Consider the following 16,189-nt stretch of genomic DNA (forward strand, 5'->3'; position numbering starts at 1 on the left):
TTATTTAAAACAGAGTTGAGGAAGAGCTTCTTCTCCCAGAGCGTTGTGGAGGTGTGGAATGCACTGCCTCGGAAGACGGTGGAGGCCAATTCTCTGGATGCTTTCAAGAAGGAGCTAGATAGATATCTGATGGATAGGGGAATCAAGGGATATGGGGACAAGGCAGGGACTGGGTATTGATAGTGAATGATCAGCCATGATCTCAGAATGGCGAAGCAGACTCGAGGGGCAGAATGGTCTACTTCTGCATCTATTGTCTATTGTCCCAAACATATCTGCCTCTACCACCACTCCTGACAGAGTGCTCCATGCACTCACCACTCAGTGCAAAAGAATTAAACTCTGACATCAAAAGTTAAAACTCAGCCAGCACCCAGGGTCAGGACTGAATCCATGTCTTTGGCGTTGCAAGATGATGGCTCTATAACTACACTAGCCTGATTTTTCACGTATGTATTCAGTATGAAAAATAAAGTGAAAATTCTAAGGATCGTACCCAAAGCAAGTTTTAAATGTACTGTGTACCTCTGTTTCAATGATGGCCTGTCAAAGTCAACCAGTCATAAAGAAAGTTTTATCAGACTAAAATGTTTGTTGTCACTTACACCAATTTTACCTCATACTTGATCAGTGTGCATTCCTCACTCCAGTGCCCTTTTGACTATGATCTTGAGACTTTCGCTACTTTAAATAAGTTATGTCGTGAGTAGAACAAGTCACTAAACTTAGTTTGTAGAGGTAATCTACAGGCCAGTTCCTGTTTTGCTTTACAGTAACAGTTAAAATATAAGGTCTGCAACATATATACATCTTGTACCAATGCTCTTTCCACAAGTGTGGGCCCCATGTGTGGGTGTGTGTCTGTGTAGGGATTAGAGAAGGGAACTGTGGGGGTGCCAGCTTTGAGAGTATCCGTGGCAAAGGTGTTGTTGCCTGTCCTTACTGATTGCAGTCTGTTGACTGGGAAGTCAACAATCCAATTGATAAAGGAAGTGTCAAGTCCCAGGATTAGGCGTTTGGAGATGAGTTTGCTTAAAAGTACTATCGAAGTGCAATGCATATCCATTTCACTTCACATCCACAACATAAAATATTTACACTGCTAAAATCAGAATTCATTGGCAAGTTCATCAAACATTTTTTTTAAAAAATTGAGCAAGCAGCCCAAGAAGCTGTGTTCTTACATTTGCCTCTTCTAAGTAACCACTGAAGTAACAAGACAGTTCAAAGTGGCAAGGTTTATATTACAATTTATTTTGACAGAATGCATAATTTTACTGTCATTCTGAAAATCACAATTGATAAATGTCAAAATAAATACAATATTAAAAAACTGATATATTCCAAACAAATTAATTTCTAAAAAGTAGAATTCTGTTAATCCAAAGTATAAATCTCGGTGAAATAAAACCAAGATTAATAGTGCACCAACCAATGATTAGTTTATCCAAAGACCATTACAGTGCGAGTACTGAAATATTCAAACATTTCATAATATATTAGAAACAGAAGAATACCTTGGAATATTATTCTTTGGGTCTTCACTGTCATTTGCCAAACCTCCAAATAAATAACATTTATTACCAACCAGACACAAGGTATGACCAAGGCGGGGACAGGGCTGTGGACCATTTTTGGGTGGTTTTGGTTTCAGTTTTTTCCACTCCCACCGACTTGCCTTGAACAAAGGTAAATCAGATTTACAACTTAAAAAATAAATTACACACAAGAGAATTCAACCAATTTATCGAAGTGGTATATGAGAAGTACACAGATTTCTAAAATGAAGATTAAGGGTTCTGAGAAGTTCATACAGACACCATATTTATATTTGAAAACTGTTAAATGAGACAGCTGAAAGCAATGCTCACCTGCAGCTCATACAAATCATTGCTATACTTTCCATACTCCACCATTCCTCCAAATACCAGAATCCTGGTACCATCACAAATGAAACCATAAGCTGCGCAGCCTGGTGGGATATCCCCTCTAACGGCAGGAATGAACCACTGGTTTGTGGCTGCAATAAAATATTCACAGAACAAAGGAAGACAGGGTTGAATGCACTGTGTAAAACCATTTCATGGAAAAAATATGTGTTGCCCTTCATATTTAGTACATTTGACTATTGAAAATTCATTTTTAAAGGATATTATTATTACTTAAACTGCCATTAAAACAGGCTTAAAAGTTACCACTGTTGGGACAAAACTTTCAATCCACCAAGAGGACCACATAGCTTGGAAGCTTGTGTGCCTCAATAACCCCAGAGAACTATGCTGGCTGGAGTCAGGGCTTTATGCTTTGGCATCCATGCCAAACAAGTCAAAGGGTAAAGGCCAATGGTCCACCAATCCTCCCAGTTTGAGGGTTCAGCTCAGGGCTAACAACCCTGACTGGTAAAACAGAACTGTTATGGAAACAGCAATGAAGAATCCTTCTACATCTGAGTGGCCAAGGACACACAGAGATGGAAGATCTCCATTGCTGCCCTAAACACCAGCAGTGTAATGGGCAGTAAGTAAAACTTTCAATAGGAAACATTCACTGAAGTTGGCAACAGAAAATCTTTGATTTAAACCTTTGATTAGATTATCTTATTATAATATACACCAGGGTGCAATGAAATTCCTTTAATGCATTAAGCAAATGCTTCACATCATAAATGGGTTGAGAAGAAGACAATGTTCATTCGTCCTTTTAGGCATTCCTTGGGGTTGAAGAGGACTTGCTTCCATTCGGGTTTTGTGGGTTCCAGGTGCCTGAAGCAACCAACATGCACCCTGCAGAGTCTGGCTCAGCTGGAGCAGGAATTGACTGACAGGGTGGGTGGATGGGTAGTGGGCTCCTACCATTCATGGTCCTGTCGAAACTAATTCAGTGCTATCCTAAATGCTCCTTTGCCATTTTGTTCAGACATAATCATCACAAGTCAGTGAGGATATTAACCATTTTCAAGGAGGATTTGAGAACACCCTTGAACTGTTTACTCTGCCCACTTATTATTCTTTTGACGTGAAGATGTTTGGAATAGAGTGTCACCAAGTGTAATTAGGGCTTTAATACATGTTGACATTAGGGCTTTAATAATGTTGACATGGAAGAGGACTCTGATGTTGGCTGGAGGATTTTGCGAAGACAATATTGATAGCACAGTAACCTGACACATCCAGGACTGTGTTGTTGCTGGACTAGTATTTTCCGGTATAAATTTTAAGCACAAAAGTCGGGACACCAGTGAATGGGGAGGGAGCACAGGAAACATCACCTGGTATGCCTGATGTTGAACCATCGGGATATCTGAATGGTCAGATAGAGATTCCTCAGTTTTATTGCATTTCTCCCACACCTGGGGGCTTTGCACGGGTAATGCATGTTATTGAAGCTTACAGGAGACAGGTTCACAACTGCCCTACAGACCTCGGTTCCAGTTTGAGTCTTGATCTTCAAGCACTCATTTCCTCATTACGGACAAACAATTCCTCAAGCATATGTACATCTAAGATTAATTATAGCAATATGTCTTTTCTTCTTGGAAAATATGATGCATTTTGTAAAATGTGCAGAAAGAACAATATACAGAAGAATAAAAAGACCAGATCTTTAAAATGAAAATTTTTTTTTAACAAAGTTTTGCTTGGACTGCAAAGACTGCAAATGTAGTGAAAAAGACATGTACATTGATTCTAATGTGTCCCAGTCACCCTGCTGCACAGGAACGGTTTTGTATTTCCACATCACTTGATTAGTAGGCAGCCATCAACCCTAGGGTTTGCGCCTCTGGTGGACTGTGTCCTCTCCAGGGAGCAAGACTGGGTGGGAAGATTTGCAGCGGGTCCCCCCCCCCCCCCCCACTCCACGTCACTGATCTAGTCCAAGGGAAGGGCAAGCACCAACACAGCTTGGCACCAGTGTTGTTGCAGAGGTTGCCAGAGTGAAGCTGTATACAACATCAAACAGCTTTGCAGTTCCCGGCTCCAGATTATTTCCTCAGGTTTTACTCCCATGGGTTAGTATGGCCGCAAGGCAGCAGAGGTTTAAAATCAGAGTTTTCCTTCTCCTAGGCACACCGCGGTCCAAGGCTGATGAGCCCTACCTGCCTGAAGCAAATGGTTTTGAGAAGCCAGTGGTCCGTCTTTGCCCATTCTCCTGTCAGTAGAAATAATTCCACCAGGCCTAGTAGCTAAGTTACACGTGAAGCCCAGGAGTTGGAGTTGGTTGTCTGAGGCTGTTAGAGTTGCAAGCCACTTGGAACACTTAGAGGAGGTTATTCCCCACTACCACCCCTAGCTATGACAACCTTAATTATGATTATACCCCAAAATACCTCAGGACTACTAGAATATTGCTGCAAATCATTACATTTTTAGCTTACACCATAAGACGTTACTTGATATTGGTTTATTACTGTCACACGTGCCGGGCTACAGTGAAAAGCTTGCAGACTGTTCATACAGATGAAATTATTACACAGTGCATTGAGCTAGAATAAGGTGAAACAATAACAATGCAGAATAAAGTGTAACAGCTACTGAACGAGTACAGCACAGGTAACCAATAAAGGCCAGTGCAAAAATTCTATATATAAATTCCAGTCAAAGAATGATGCCAAACCTCTATCTCAGTGAGTTTTATTTGGGTAACAATGCAAAAATGCTACTATTCTGAAAATTCCATTGATTAACATGAAAAATTGTATGATCCCATACAACACACACTAATTGCTGGAGGAACTCAGCAGGCTAGGCAGCATCTATAGGATTTATAAATTACAAGGGCGCAATCCCTGGTCAATACTGAATTTACTTGCAGGATCACAATCAGCCTTAAGACAAGTCTTGGAGAGTTTCCATGCCTATGTGTCCTGTATTTGACCACCAAGGATTAGCTCACTCTGGTATACTTTCTACCATTCACTAAATTGGACCACATACTAAATATGCTTATTGGGCAAGTTCTTGGAGACAGCAGTATCTATTGAACCAAATTAATGCATTTGAAGTGACAAAATCAAGGGAAGAGCTATTGGAACACTGGAGATTAGATTAATGAATTCCAGAGAAAATAAATAGAATACTTGAGCTGAAGAAGTAAGCTATATAGGTGAATGTTTAAAGTATAAAGAGTTACACTTTATATTTTTGGATCTCAAATGTTTTATGACAAACATTTAAAAACTCAGCGGCTACCTAATATTCTTGCATTTACAGGTATCAAATTAAAATATTCCCTCCCATATAATTCATTGCAAATGTTTAAAAACAAGTACCAAAAAAAGTTGACAGAAGATTGGAACTAGAACAGTTTGTGCAAATTAAAATAACATCAGGATTTCCCGCCAATATTATCGGTACAACAGTGTGTTTTGCATAGCAGAGATATGCACAGCAGGGGGAGCACTATAGAAAGTGTAATTTCTGGAAATTCTCCAAGCAGCAATTTTAAAGCACATCCAAAAAATGTAAACAAGATTGAAGCAGATCTGCGATTTGCTGCAACTCTTGTTACAAAAAAAAATCATAGCTCAAAAACTCACACAGTCTTGATCCAAAACCAGTAAAAACATGCCCAAAATTACTGTACAGCAAAGCACAAATATTGAAATTCCCCTCTCCACAACCCCCTCAGAAAATGAAACAATAATTTGCATTCATAGAGGACCTCAAATCTTGTAAAACATCCCATATAGGACAAAGAGACAATAGTTAAATATTTGACACCAAGGCATAAGTCCAGGTGACCCAAAGTGTAGCCAAAGATTTAAGGGACTTTCTTAAAAGGAAAGAGACACATACACGTGGATCGCAGGCGTAAAAATTATGGATTGATGATAAAGTGCTGCACTAATCTGACACATGGCTGCTACTGTAGTGATGCAAAGATCACATAATTCTCAATAAGATCACTGAAAGCTACACCAAATACCTTTCTAAATTTGACACAATTAAAACAAATTTGGAATTACAAGTTGGCATCTATAATGGTAGTTCAAAGACAAGTCTGATGTCCTTTATGAAAGGAAATGTACTAATATAACCCAGAGTAATTTTAACAAAAAATCATTCATATTTTAAAATTAAATAAGAACAGCCAGATTAGGATCTCTTAAACAAAACATTGGGAAAATATAAAGGGAAAAATTAATGATGCAGCAGTATACAAAGTGAGAGTGATCACATGGAAGGTTGAGCATTGGGATACAAAGCTAACAGTGAAAAGGCAAATAGTGATGTACACTGGGGAAATAGCAGAATTATCATTTAAAATTCTACCCTGCTGTTATGACTATGGAATGGATGTCTTACAATAAGACAGCCTTTTGACCTCACAATATACCTCGTGATGGCCTTGTACTTTATCGTCTCCATGCACCTTTTCCGTAAATGTAAGGCTATACTCTGCATTGTTATTGCTTTCCTTTGTATTAGCGCACTAATGTGATGAAATTACATATATGGATGAACCAGATCAGGTTTATTATCACTGAACTATATCGTGAAATGTGCTGTAGCAGCAGTTCAGATGGCATGCATAATAAAAATTTTATCACAATACCTCGGTACGTGCAACAATAAACCAATTTATCAATTACGACTGGGGGAGGCTGATCTTTTGGGTATGAAGGAGCAACTAAGAAAAGATGGGACATGGGCAGGCTATGTGGTGAGGTTTGAAGGGAGGGTGAAAGAAAGGGTAGTGGAGACATAAGAGATGCTGGAAACTGGAGCTCAGGGAGGGTGGAGCAGAATCTGTAGTACTGGGTTGGGGTGGAGAGCCTACATCAGGACTGGCAGAAGGAACAGTGGAAAATGAAAGGATAAAGTGGGATCAACCTGCTGGAGGAACTCAGCAGGTCAGGCAGCACCAGTGGAGGAACAGCTAACATCCTGGGCCAGAGACTAGGGAAGGATCTCGGTCCAACACGTCAACGGTTCAGTTCCCTCAACAGATGCTAACCGACTTGCTGAATTCCTCCAGCATGTTGTGAGTTCTGTACTGCAGAATCTCTAGCGGCTGAGATAGCGGGGGAGGGGGAAGGAGGAAGAGGCAGGGTCACGCTGATTGGCTGCGAGGTTAATCCCTCGGTCGGCAGTCCCCAGCGTCCGTATCAACAAAGAGAGTGGACGCGCTCGCCCCCTGCCGCCCGGCGGTCCGGCCACCCGTGGTCCCTCCTCCTCTGACCCGGCCCCGGCCCCAGCCCCAGCCCCAGCCCACTCCTGGATCAATAAAAAAACGGGCCGGGGACGGAGCAGCGGGCCTAGGGGTGAACTAATTCCCCTTTAAAACCCCTCAACAGCGGCTAAGTAAGGATAATGGGGCCGGCTGCTGCCTCACCCACAGCGCTCTCATTTACTCCCCGTTCCCTCAAATCGTGAATATAAGAGGTGGCCGGTAATTAAACTCTTGCCTCTCAATTCCCAGGGTGGGTGACAACCGGTGTTGGCGGCGGAATTCAACTGCCCTGGGGCCCGTAGCACTGTTACCGCAGCCGGGATCCTCCCGCCCGGTGGTGAGTTCCATAGCCTCCCCTCACAATGACTTAAGCAGAGAAATTGAGCGCACTGACAGCTGGACAGGAGCTACCCTGGCGCCCCCAGATCAGGTGCGGAGTTGAATGGTTCCCGGCCGCTGCAGCCGCCACTTCGGGATGACAAGTGACCGGGTGGGACGGGTCCCGGCCGCTGCAGCCGCCAATTCGGGATGACAAAGGGACCGGGTTGGATGGTTCCCGGCCGCGGCAGCAGTCGGTTCGGGATGACAAGGAGCCAGTCAGGACAGTTCCCGACGGCGGTAGCTGCCAGTTCGGGTTGACAAGGGACCAGGTTAAGCAGTTAACAGCCGTGCTTGCCGCCGCTTCGGTCGGACAGCTCTCGCCGGCAGCAGCCAGTTTGGGGCCGAAGAGTCAGTTTGCGGATGGTGGTGTCAGTTACCGGCAGCTACAGCCACCGGTTCAAGCACCAACGGCCCGTCCGCCATCTTGGAGACTGGCAGCAAATGGCGCCCGGCCGCTGTGTTTTTTGTTGTTGTCGTCTCCCTGCCCCCTCGCCGCCCACCTGTGTTGTAGACATGCAGCTCGTCCACAATCCCCTCGTTGCCGCCGCCGAAGATGATCATCAGCTCTTTGATGGCAACCACGCGGTGACCGTGTCGGGGCCGCGGCACCGGTCCGGTGGCTCCGGTTACCCGTCTCCATTTGGGAGAGGGAGCCGCCATCTTACTACGCCCTCCCCAGAGTGCAGCGCTCCGGCCCCGCCCCCTCCAAGGGCCCGGATGGGTAAACAGAGGAGGAGCCCGGCCTGGCGGGACCGCTCGTACACGGAGAACGTGAGGGAAAAATAATGACTTATTTCGCTGCCTTTTATATCACCTTGGCTTAATGATACAGAGAGGATGGGAGGGCGGAATCATAGACACTTTTACATCAGATTCTGCAAATGCTGGCAATCCAGACCAACACACACAATGCCCGAGCAGTTTAGGCAGGATCTATGGGAAGGAATGAACGAACAGTCGACGTTTCGGGACGAGAATGTTCAGAAGGACTGGAAAGGTCGGGGTGTGTGTGGTGGGGGGCGGGGGGAAGGTAACAATAAGAAAGTGGAGAAGAGTCGACTATGTGAGAGACGGAAGGAGGAGGGGCACCCGGGGAGGGTTAGGGTTAGGCAGAAGAGGTAAGAGGACAGGGTGGGTAATTGAAGGGCGGGAGGGATGAACACATTACCAGAAGTTGGAGAAATCAATGTCCATGCCATCAGGTTGGAGGCTGCCGAGCTAGAATATGAGGTGTTGCTCCTTCAACCTGAGAGTGTGGCCTCATCATAGCCAAACAGGAGGCTATGGGCTGACTCTTCACAGTAGGAATGGGGATTGGAATTAAAATGGATGGCCACTGAGACTGGAGGTGCTCTGCAAAGCAGTCCCCCAATCTTCTTCAGCTTTTTACTTCATCCCCCCCCCCCTCCACCCACTTGGCTTCACCTATCACCTAGTTTGTCTTCCTTCTCCCTCCCCCCCCCCCCATTTTCTTCCCTAGCCTTTCCAGTCCTGAAAAAGGGTCTTAGCCTGAAACATTGACTGTTCATTTCCAGAAGCTGCCTTCCCTGCTGAGTTCTTCCAGCATTTTGTGTGTGAGGGTGGAATATTACTATCTAAGCTTTGCTGCCCTTTATGATCACTTTAGTCTAAAGGTACAGAAGGAATATGAGGGAAGAATATTGCCATTCTCTGCAGCATTTTATATCAGTATAAGATGGAGAGGGAATCTTCTTTTAGGATCGTCACCTGGTCATGGTGGAGAGACTTGTGAGTTCCTGAGACCCCAAGAGCAATGCTGTCTGGTGTTTAGCTCCTGGCAGGTTCACCCATGGCAGTAAAGTTGAGGAGGTTTGAGACAAAGATCGATCCAACCAAGACCTCTGCGCTGGAGCTGGGGCAAGATGACTCATTACAACAACAGTGAAGGTGAAGGAAGCTGCAGCTGTGAAGGTTTCTGGTCATCTTGTATTCCTTGACACTGGACCTGAACCCCAGAGATCATGTGGTGGCTGCTTGTGTATCAGCCTCCCCACATTAAACAAAGTCATGCACAGACATTGTCCATTAAGGGAATATTCTTAGGAGAATATCATCTCGAGTGATTGCAGTACTACTAGAGATGGAATGTTGAAGGAAAAATATTGTTTTTCTATGCTGATGTTTGCATCATATTAGTATAAAAGTACAGAGGGAATTTGAGGATTCTCATACATATTGTAAATTATCAGCATAAACTGCAGTTTTTAAAAATAACTAGAATATACCCTGTAAATATATGCTTCTGACAATACACTTGATCTGTGATTTAAGGTTTAAAATTGGTTTCAATCAAGGCTTTTAAAAGTGAAAATCAAAAATAAAAACTGCAGATGCTAGTCATCTAAAATAAAAACAGAAAATTCTTGAATCTCTTAGGTCAGACTGCATCTGTAGGGGAAAAAGGAGAGTTAATATTACAGGTTGAAGAACCTTCTTCACTTGAACTCGAAAGGAGACCAGGATGACCATGGGAATAAGCTGTAAACAAGGTTATCTGGTCAACGAGTGAATGAGAGCAGTTACAGAGCAAAGACAGACAAAAGAACATAAGAATTACAAAATGTAGAGCAAGAGACATGCCCAGCAGGTCAGATTGGTGATGTTCCCAAATCCCACAATAAATAAACAAGCTGAGGTAATGTCATGATAGATAGAGACAAGCAGATCAAGGCATCCTAAGTTATAGAATTCAGTATAGACCAGAAGGAAGGTTCTGTAATAGGGATTGAGAGGGAATAACTAGCAAACCTATTGGGAATGAGTGGGATAATGGCATTGAGGGGATTTCTATACAAAAAATCAGTATAGACTGTATGTCCCAAGTTGCCCAGACTTTGGTCACTGCTATTTTACAACAATTTCATTTGGTCTCCTAATAAACTATTTTACAAAAGGAGACTCCTTGTGGTTTTATTTAAGGACTTAATTAATATGGCCAGTGTCCTTTGTAAAATAATCGACAAATAGTCTCTGCCATTGAGTAGTGACACAGCTGGTAGAGCCACTTCCTTACAAATTTAGCCATCGGGCATCAATTCTGACTTTGAGTACTGTCTGTATGGAGTTTGCATGCTCTCCTATTGTCACCTTGGGTATACCAATCCCCTCCCACATCCCAAAAATGTGCAGATGGGCAGTTCATTATCCATTATCAGAGGTCTGGGGTTATTAGTAGATAAGACATTTGCCGCAGGCTACCCAGATTTACATTCATTTATTTATCACATGCATTGAAACAGTGAAGTGTGTTGTTTATATTAACAACCAATACACCCTAAAGATGTGCTGGGGCAGCCTGCAAGTGTTGCCATTCATGACTGGTCCATTTCAATTTATGATCAATGGTGGCTCCCAGAATATAGATGGACAGGGGTTTGGCTGTTGAATCCAACATTACATGGTTGAATCTGTCATGTTGGAGCTAGTCAATATATTAGCATTTTTGTGGCGTTAAGTGTTACTCACCTGAATGTAGGAATGGGCTGTTTCATTTGCAGGGGAGTTGGAAGTAAGTTTGAATAATGTGCATCTGTCAACAAACGTCCCACCTCTGTCCATGCGACAGAAAGCGGAACAGGGTTGAGAGATCAAAACTCAGCCATGATTGAATAGTGGAGCAGACTCAATGCACCAAATGGCCTGACTCTGTTCCTATATCTTATGGAAAGGAGATTATTGACAAAGTAGAGGAAGATGTTTGAGTTAGGGGCAGAATCTTGAACACATATGGTCATGTCCTGGGGCTAAGCTGATATCTGACAGCCACAACCATCTTGTGCCAGATAATGATGACAGACAGAACATTTTCCTTAAGATGACCTTTGATTTCCATTACACAATGATATCTCGATGCCACACTCAGTCAAGTGTGGGATGATGTTTACTCATTACTACCACCAGGGAGAAGGTACAGAAACCTAAAGACCCACACTCAATGTTTTAGGAATAGCTTCTTCTGACATCTGAATGGTCCGTGAATCTATTAACACTACCTTGCTATTTCTCTCTCTTTCTGCACTATTTATTTACTTATTGGAACTCGGCTGGTCAGGCAACATCTATGGAGATGAAAAAAGAACAGTCAAAGGTTCAGCCCAAGACACTTCATCAGGACTGGAAAGGAAGGGGGAAGAGTGGTGTCACAACAACAAGCTCTCACTCAATGTCAGCAAAACCAAAGAACTGATTATTGACTATAGGAGGAAGAAGGAAAAGGTTTATGAGCCAGTCTTCATAAGGGCTTGAGAAGTGGAGAAGGTCACTAACTTTAAATTGCTTTGTGTTGTCATATCACAATGCTATCACAGAAAAGGCATAACAATGCCACTACTTTTTTTTAGATGTTTATGTAGATCTGGCATGTCATCTAAAACTTTAACAATCGATGCACCGTGGAGAGTATCCTGACTGGTTGCATCATGGCCTGGTATGGAAGCGCCAAGGTCCAAGAATGGAAAGTGTACAAAATGTGGTGGATACAGCCCAGACTATTTCAGGTAAAGCCTTCCTCATCATTGAGCACATGTACATGGAGCATGTCATAAGAAAGCAACATCCATCATCAAGGACCCCACGATCCAGGCCATGCTCTCTCTGCTACTACGTTTGGGCAAGAAGTCCAACATCACCAGATTCTGGAACAGTCAGTACCCTACAACCATTAGGCTCTTAAGCCAGGCTGTATATCTTCACTCACCTCAACTCTGAATGATCACACACTTTAAAGGACTTTGCAACTCATATTCTCAGTATTATTTGTTCACTTTCTTCTTTTTGGTCTCCAAATTTGAGGAAGGACATTCTTGCTATTGAGGGAGTGCAGAATAAGTTCACAGCGTTAATTCTCGGAATGCCGTGACTGTCATATGTTGAAAGATTGGAGACACTGGGCTTGTATACACTGGAATTTAGAAGGATGAGAGGGGATCTGATTGAAACATATAAGATTATTAAGGGATTGGACACGCTGGAGGCAGGAAGCATGTTCCTGCTGATGGGTGAGTCCAGAACTAGAGGCCACAGTTTAAGAATAAGGGGTAGGCCATTTAGAACAGAGATGCGGAAAAGCTTTTTCACCCAGAGAGTGGTGGATATGTGGAATGCTTTGTCTCAGAAGGCAGTGGAGGCCGTCTCTGGATGCTTTCAAGAGAGAGTTAGATAGAGCTCTTAAAGATAGTGGGGTCAAGGGATATGGAGAGAGGGCAGGAACGGGGTACTGATTGTGTATGATCAGCCATGATCACAGTGAATGGCGGTGCTGGCTAGAAGGGCCGAATGGCCTACTCCTGCGCCTACTGTCTGTTGTCTATATTGTGTATTTTAATTTGCTCAGCTTGTCTTCTTTTGCATATTGGTTGTCAATCTTTTTATCCATAGTTTTTCATAAATTTTATTGTATTTCTTTATTGTATTTTTCTGTGAATGCCTGCTAGAAAATGAATCACAGGTTTGTATATGGTGATGTATACGTACTTCGATAATAAACTTACTTTGACTTTGATAATAAATGTGATTCTGGTTGCTCATCTCCAGAATTCAGCTCCATGGTTTAAAGCTGTGATTAGATCTAGAGCTGAGTGTTCCCAGCAAAACCCAAAATGAGCATTGATGAGCAGGTTCTTGGTGAGTGAATACAGCTTACATCATGTTGTTGATAATTCGGATTTATTTATCATCCTTACATTGAAACATATAGTTGTCTGTGTTAACAACCAACATGACCTAAGAATACACTAGGGGCAGCCCACAAGTGTCACCAGACATTCTAGCATCAGCATAGCATGCCCATGGTGACTGAGAGTGATCTGCTGGATTAGAGTTGTTCTGCCTTTTGTGAACAGGACATACCTGGGCAATGTTTTCCACATTTTTGGCTCGATGCCAGCATTGGCTACAGCTACAATAGTTCTGGAGCACAGTGTACTACAGCTGGAATAAATCTGTGTCACGGTGCTTTTTGCTGTACCAAGTACTGTCAGCTGATTCTTCATACTGTGGAATGAATCAAATTAGATGAAGATTAGCTATTGGTGGACTAGTCTGAGAAATGTTAGCAGAATTCCTTCACTGATTTTTTTTGAGAATGTAGTAATTTTATGGTTGCTGTTACCTATCTATCTTATTTTAATTCCAGATTTGTTTGATACCCCAGCTGTCCTGGGGGGATTCAAACTCATATTTCTGCATTAGTAGTCCAGAAGTCTGGCTGCTTATCCAGTACCAAAGGAAACTTAAAATAGTCTTTAAATCAAGGTTCAACCAAAATAAGGCTTGTTTGCAGCACTTCCTTTGTTTTTATCTAAACTATTGCAGAGATCGTGTCTTTACTAAAGAGAGATTTAATAATGTTCTTGAAAGTAGCTCAAACTGCTGCCTTTTCTAAAATAATCATTAGGAAATGTGTCTTGGCCTCAGTATGACTCAGAGGAGTTTGGAACCAATGAATTATAACTGTTACTGTAATTGAGGAAACGTAGCAGCAAGCTCTCTCGGACAGCTATGTGACCATGTTCAGATCCTTTACTATTTCAGTTGAGGCATAGATAATAAGTACTCGATGCAAATGAATGAAATTATGCACCTGAAAATGAATCTCAGGGTAGTATATGGTGACATATGCATACTTTGATAATAAATTTACATTGAACTTTGAAAAGATGACCCCTGCCACAATGCAATTACTGCACTGCAGTGTCAGCAGAGTTGATGTCTTTTCTAAAATGACCTGCAAGGATTACCTGAATAATCCTGAGAAAAAGACAGGTGTTTTGCAAGTGACAGAAAAAAACGCCATTTGAACAGCAACTAAATGCTGAATTAAGTTGTTGTTTCCTTAATACCTTGTAGTCTTGAGGTGCCATATAGCAGAATATTACTTGGTAAAATCCTGCTGTATCAATCAAATAACGTATGATCTCACTCAATGAATAGACTTACTATTAGTATTAGTTTTAAGCACTGTTCCCTCTAACCTGAGCAGCGCAGGGCCTCATAATAATTGTAATGTTTCTGTGCACAGAGCTTTTGTTGCCACGCAGCTAGAATTGAACGCAATTAGAAAAAGTTTATGAAACATGAAAAATTTTCTTTATTGTTCTGTATTTCATTAATAAATAAATTTAAAAGTATGTGAACTTTCACTCTAAATATTCATCATAATAGGCATATTACAAATAAAACACTAAAAATATCACGTGGTTTTCAGGCCATGTAAAAATTTCCTGCTGAAAGCAATGGTTGGTCCACTCAGCTGTAAAAATATTAGAGGGAACTTTGGTGTTAATTGATACATTTGCCAATACATCCTATTTATTGTACTACATATACACTATTTCCTGTGGCTACATTTCATAATATCTCTGTAATAAGAGATATAAAACACGAACAGAATTAGGCCATTTGCTCCATTAGCGTCTACTCCACAAGCTCATCTGTCCTATCATTTAATGCAGAGGCATCATCTCTCTGTCTCCCAAATATTACTTTCTGGGCATTTCACTGTTTATTTGGTGCTTGTTAAACATGAAGCATCAAAATACCCATCCAAACAGATATTGTATGATCTATGTTCTATCAATGTCAGTTCAGATTCTGTTTGCTGTGTCCCATTTTCTTTTGATAATTAAAATATTTTTAGTTTACAAAGGAACTTGAAATGAAAAGACCTGAATTATGAGCTGTTGCGAAAGTCAAATAATTGAGCAAGCAGAGGCTAAATCAATCCAAAAATTAAAACTAAACGGCCAAGGATTCTTATAGTTCCAACAGATGCTAAGGATAAAACAATTCAATTTTTTATGGATTCTATTTCGCAGTAAGTTTAAGCATGTACCTAAAATTATTGAGACACAAGACACTGCAGATGCTGGAATCTGATGCAAAAAGCAAACTGCTGGAGCAACTCAACAACTTAACCACATAATGCATTATCCACTTCCCTCCACAGATGCTTCCTGACCAACTGAGTTCCTCAGCAGTTTGTTTTTTTTTAATCTAAAATTATCCTTGTGCTTACAAGTATCTCTATTTTTACCAGACTGCCATTATCTGCTTTGCAAGTGATATTTTTTTTCTGATCCTTTAGTTTTGGAAGGCGAAAACCTGGAAACCCAGCTACTCCAAAGTTCCCAGTGCAATTCTGTCAATTTGGAGAATTTGGTTGTGGGTTTTTTGCATAATCTTGCTTTCTTTCAAATGCTTTAAAACACATCTTCAAAATAAATTTTATAGGTCTTTACTAGATATAAACCACTATTAACAAACACTTAATTTCATTTCAGATTGAGCTGACCTCAGATAGGAAAGGAAATGTGCATACTTTTTATATATGAAAGGATGATGAAAGAAAGCAAAACAATAATTACTAATAAAAAATATATAGTTTTTCTTAGTGAAAGATTTTTCAGATATTGCACTGTGGATGTAACAAAATCATTTATAATGAATAAGATTCAGATAGATAAATGGATTGATCTTAGAGTAAGTCAAAAGGTCGGCACAACATTATGGGCCGAAGGGCCTGTACTGTACTTGTCTATGTTCAATGATAATTTCCTTACTACTGTGTACTTTTAGGATGTGGAACTGAAATAAATCCATATAAAGTTGTAAACAT

At 41.6% G+C, this 16,189-nt stretch overlaps 3 protein-coding genes across 6 annotated transcripts in view; 1 reads left to right on the forward strand and 2 right to left on the reverse strand.

Moving 5' to 3' along the window:
- The window catches only part of LOC132398335 (host cell factor 2-like), a 67,865-nt gene extending 59,631 nt beyond the window's left edge, over positions 1-8,234 (reverse strand). For both annotated transcript variants that reach the window (XM_059977604.1, XM_059977603.1), the window contains exons 1-3: positions 8,055-8,234; positions 1,872-2,020; positions 1,518-1,678 (exon numbers count right to left, since the gene is read on the reverse strand). In XM_059977604.1, coding sequence (XP_059833587.1) covers positions 1,518-1,678; positions 1,872-2,020; positions 8,055-8,214 — 470 coding nt within the window. In that variant the 5' untranslated portion in view covers positions 8,215-8,234. The remainder of the gene's footprint in view (positions 1-1,517; positions 1,679-1,871; positions 2,021-8,054) is intronic.
- A 63-nt stretch (positions 8,235-8,297) lies between these two features.
- The window catches only part of glt8d2 (glycosyltransferase 8 domain containing 2), a 49,455-nt gene continuing 41,563 nt past the window's right edge, over positions 8,298-16,189 (forward strand). The window contains exons 1-2 of one of the 3 annotated variants that reach the window (XM_059977606.1): positions 8,298-8,325; positions 11,916-12,071. In XM_059977606.1, coding sequence (XP_059833589.1) covers positions 11,960-12,071 — 112 coding nt within the window. In that variant the 5' untranslated portion in view covers positions 8,298-8,325; positions 11,916-11,959. Of the gene's footprint in view, positions 8,326-11,915; positions 12,072-16,189 lie in introns of those variants that run through there. The other 2 variants (XM_059977609.1, XM_059977612.1) reach the window with 2 other exon arrangements.
- Positions 12,078-16,189, reverse strand: part of LOC132398338 (G/T mismatch-specific thymine DNA glycosylase-like) — an 82,328-nt gene continuing 78,216 nt past the window's right edge. The window contains exon 11 of the mRNA XM_059977619.1: positions 12,078-13,566. Within this exon, the coding sequence (XP_059833602.1) occupies positions 13,562-13,566 (5 nt within the window). The 3' untranslated portion in view covers positions 12,078-13,561. The remainder of the gene's footprint in view (positions 13,567-16,189) is intronic.

Source organism: Hypanus sabinus, chromosome 8, assembly GCF_030144855.1.
Source record: "Hypanus sabinus isolate sHypSab1 chromosome 8, sHypSab1.hap1, whole genome shotgun sequence".
NCBI classification, from domain to species: domain Eukaryota; kingdom Metazoa; phylum Chordata; class Chondrichthyes; order Myliobatiformes; family Dasyatidae; genus Hypanus; species Hypanus sabinus.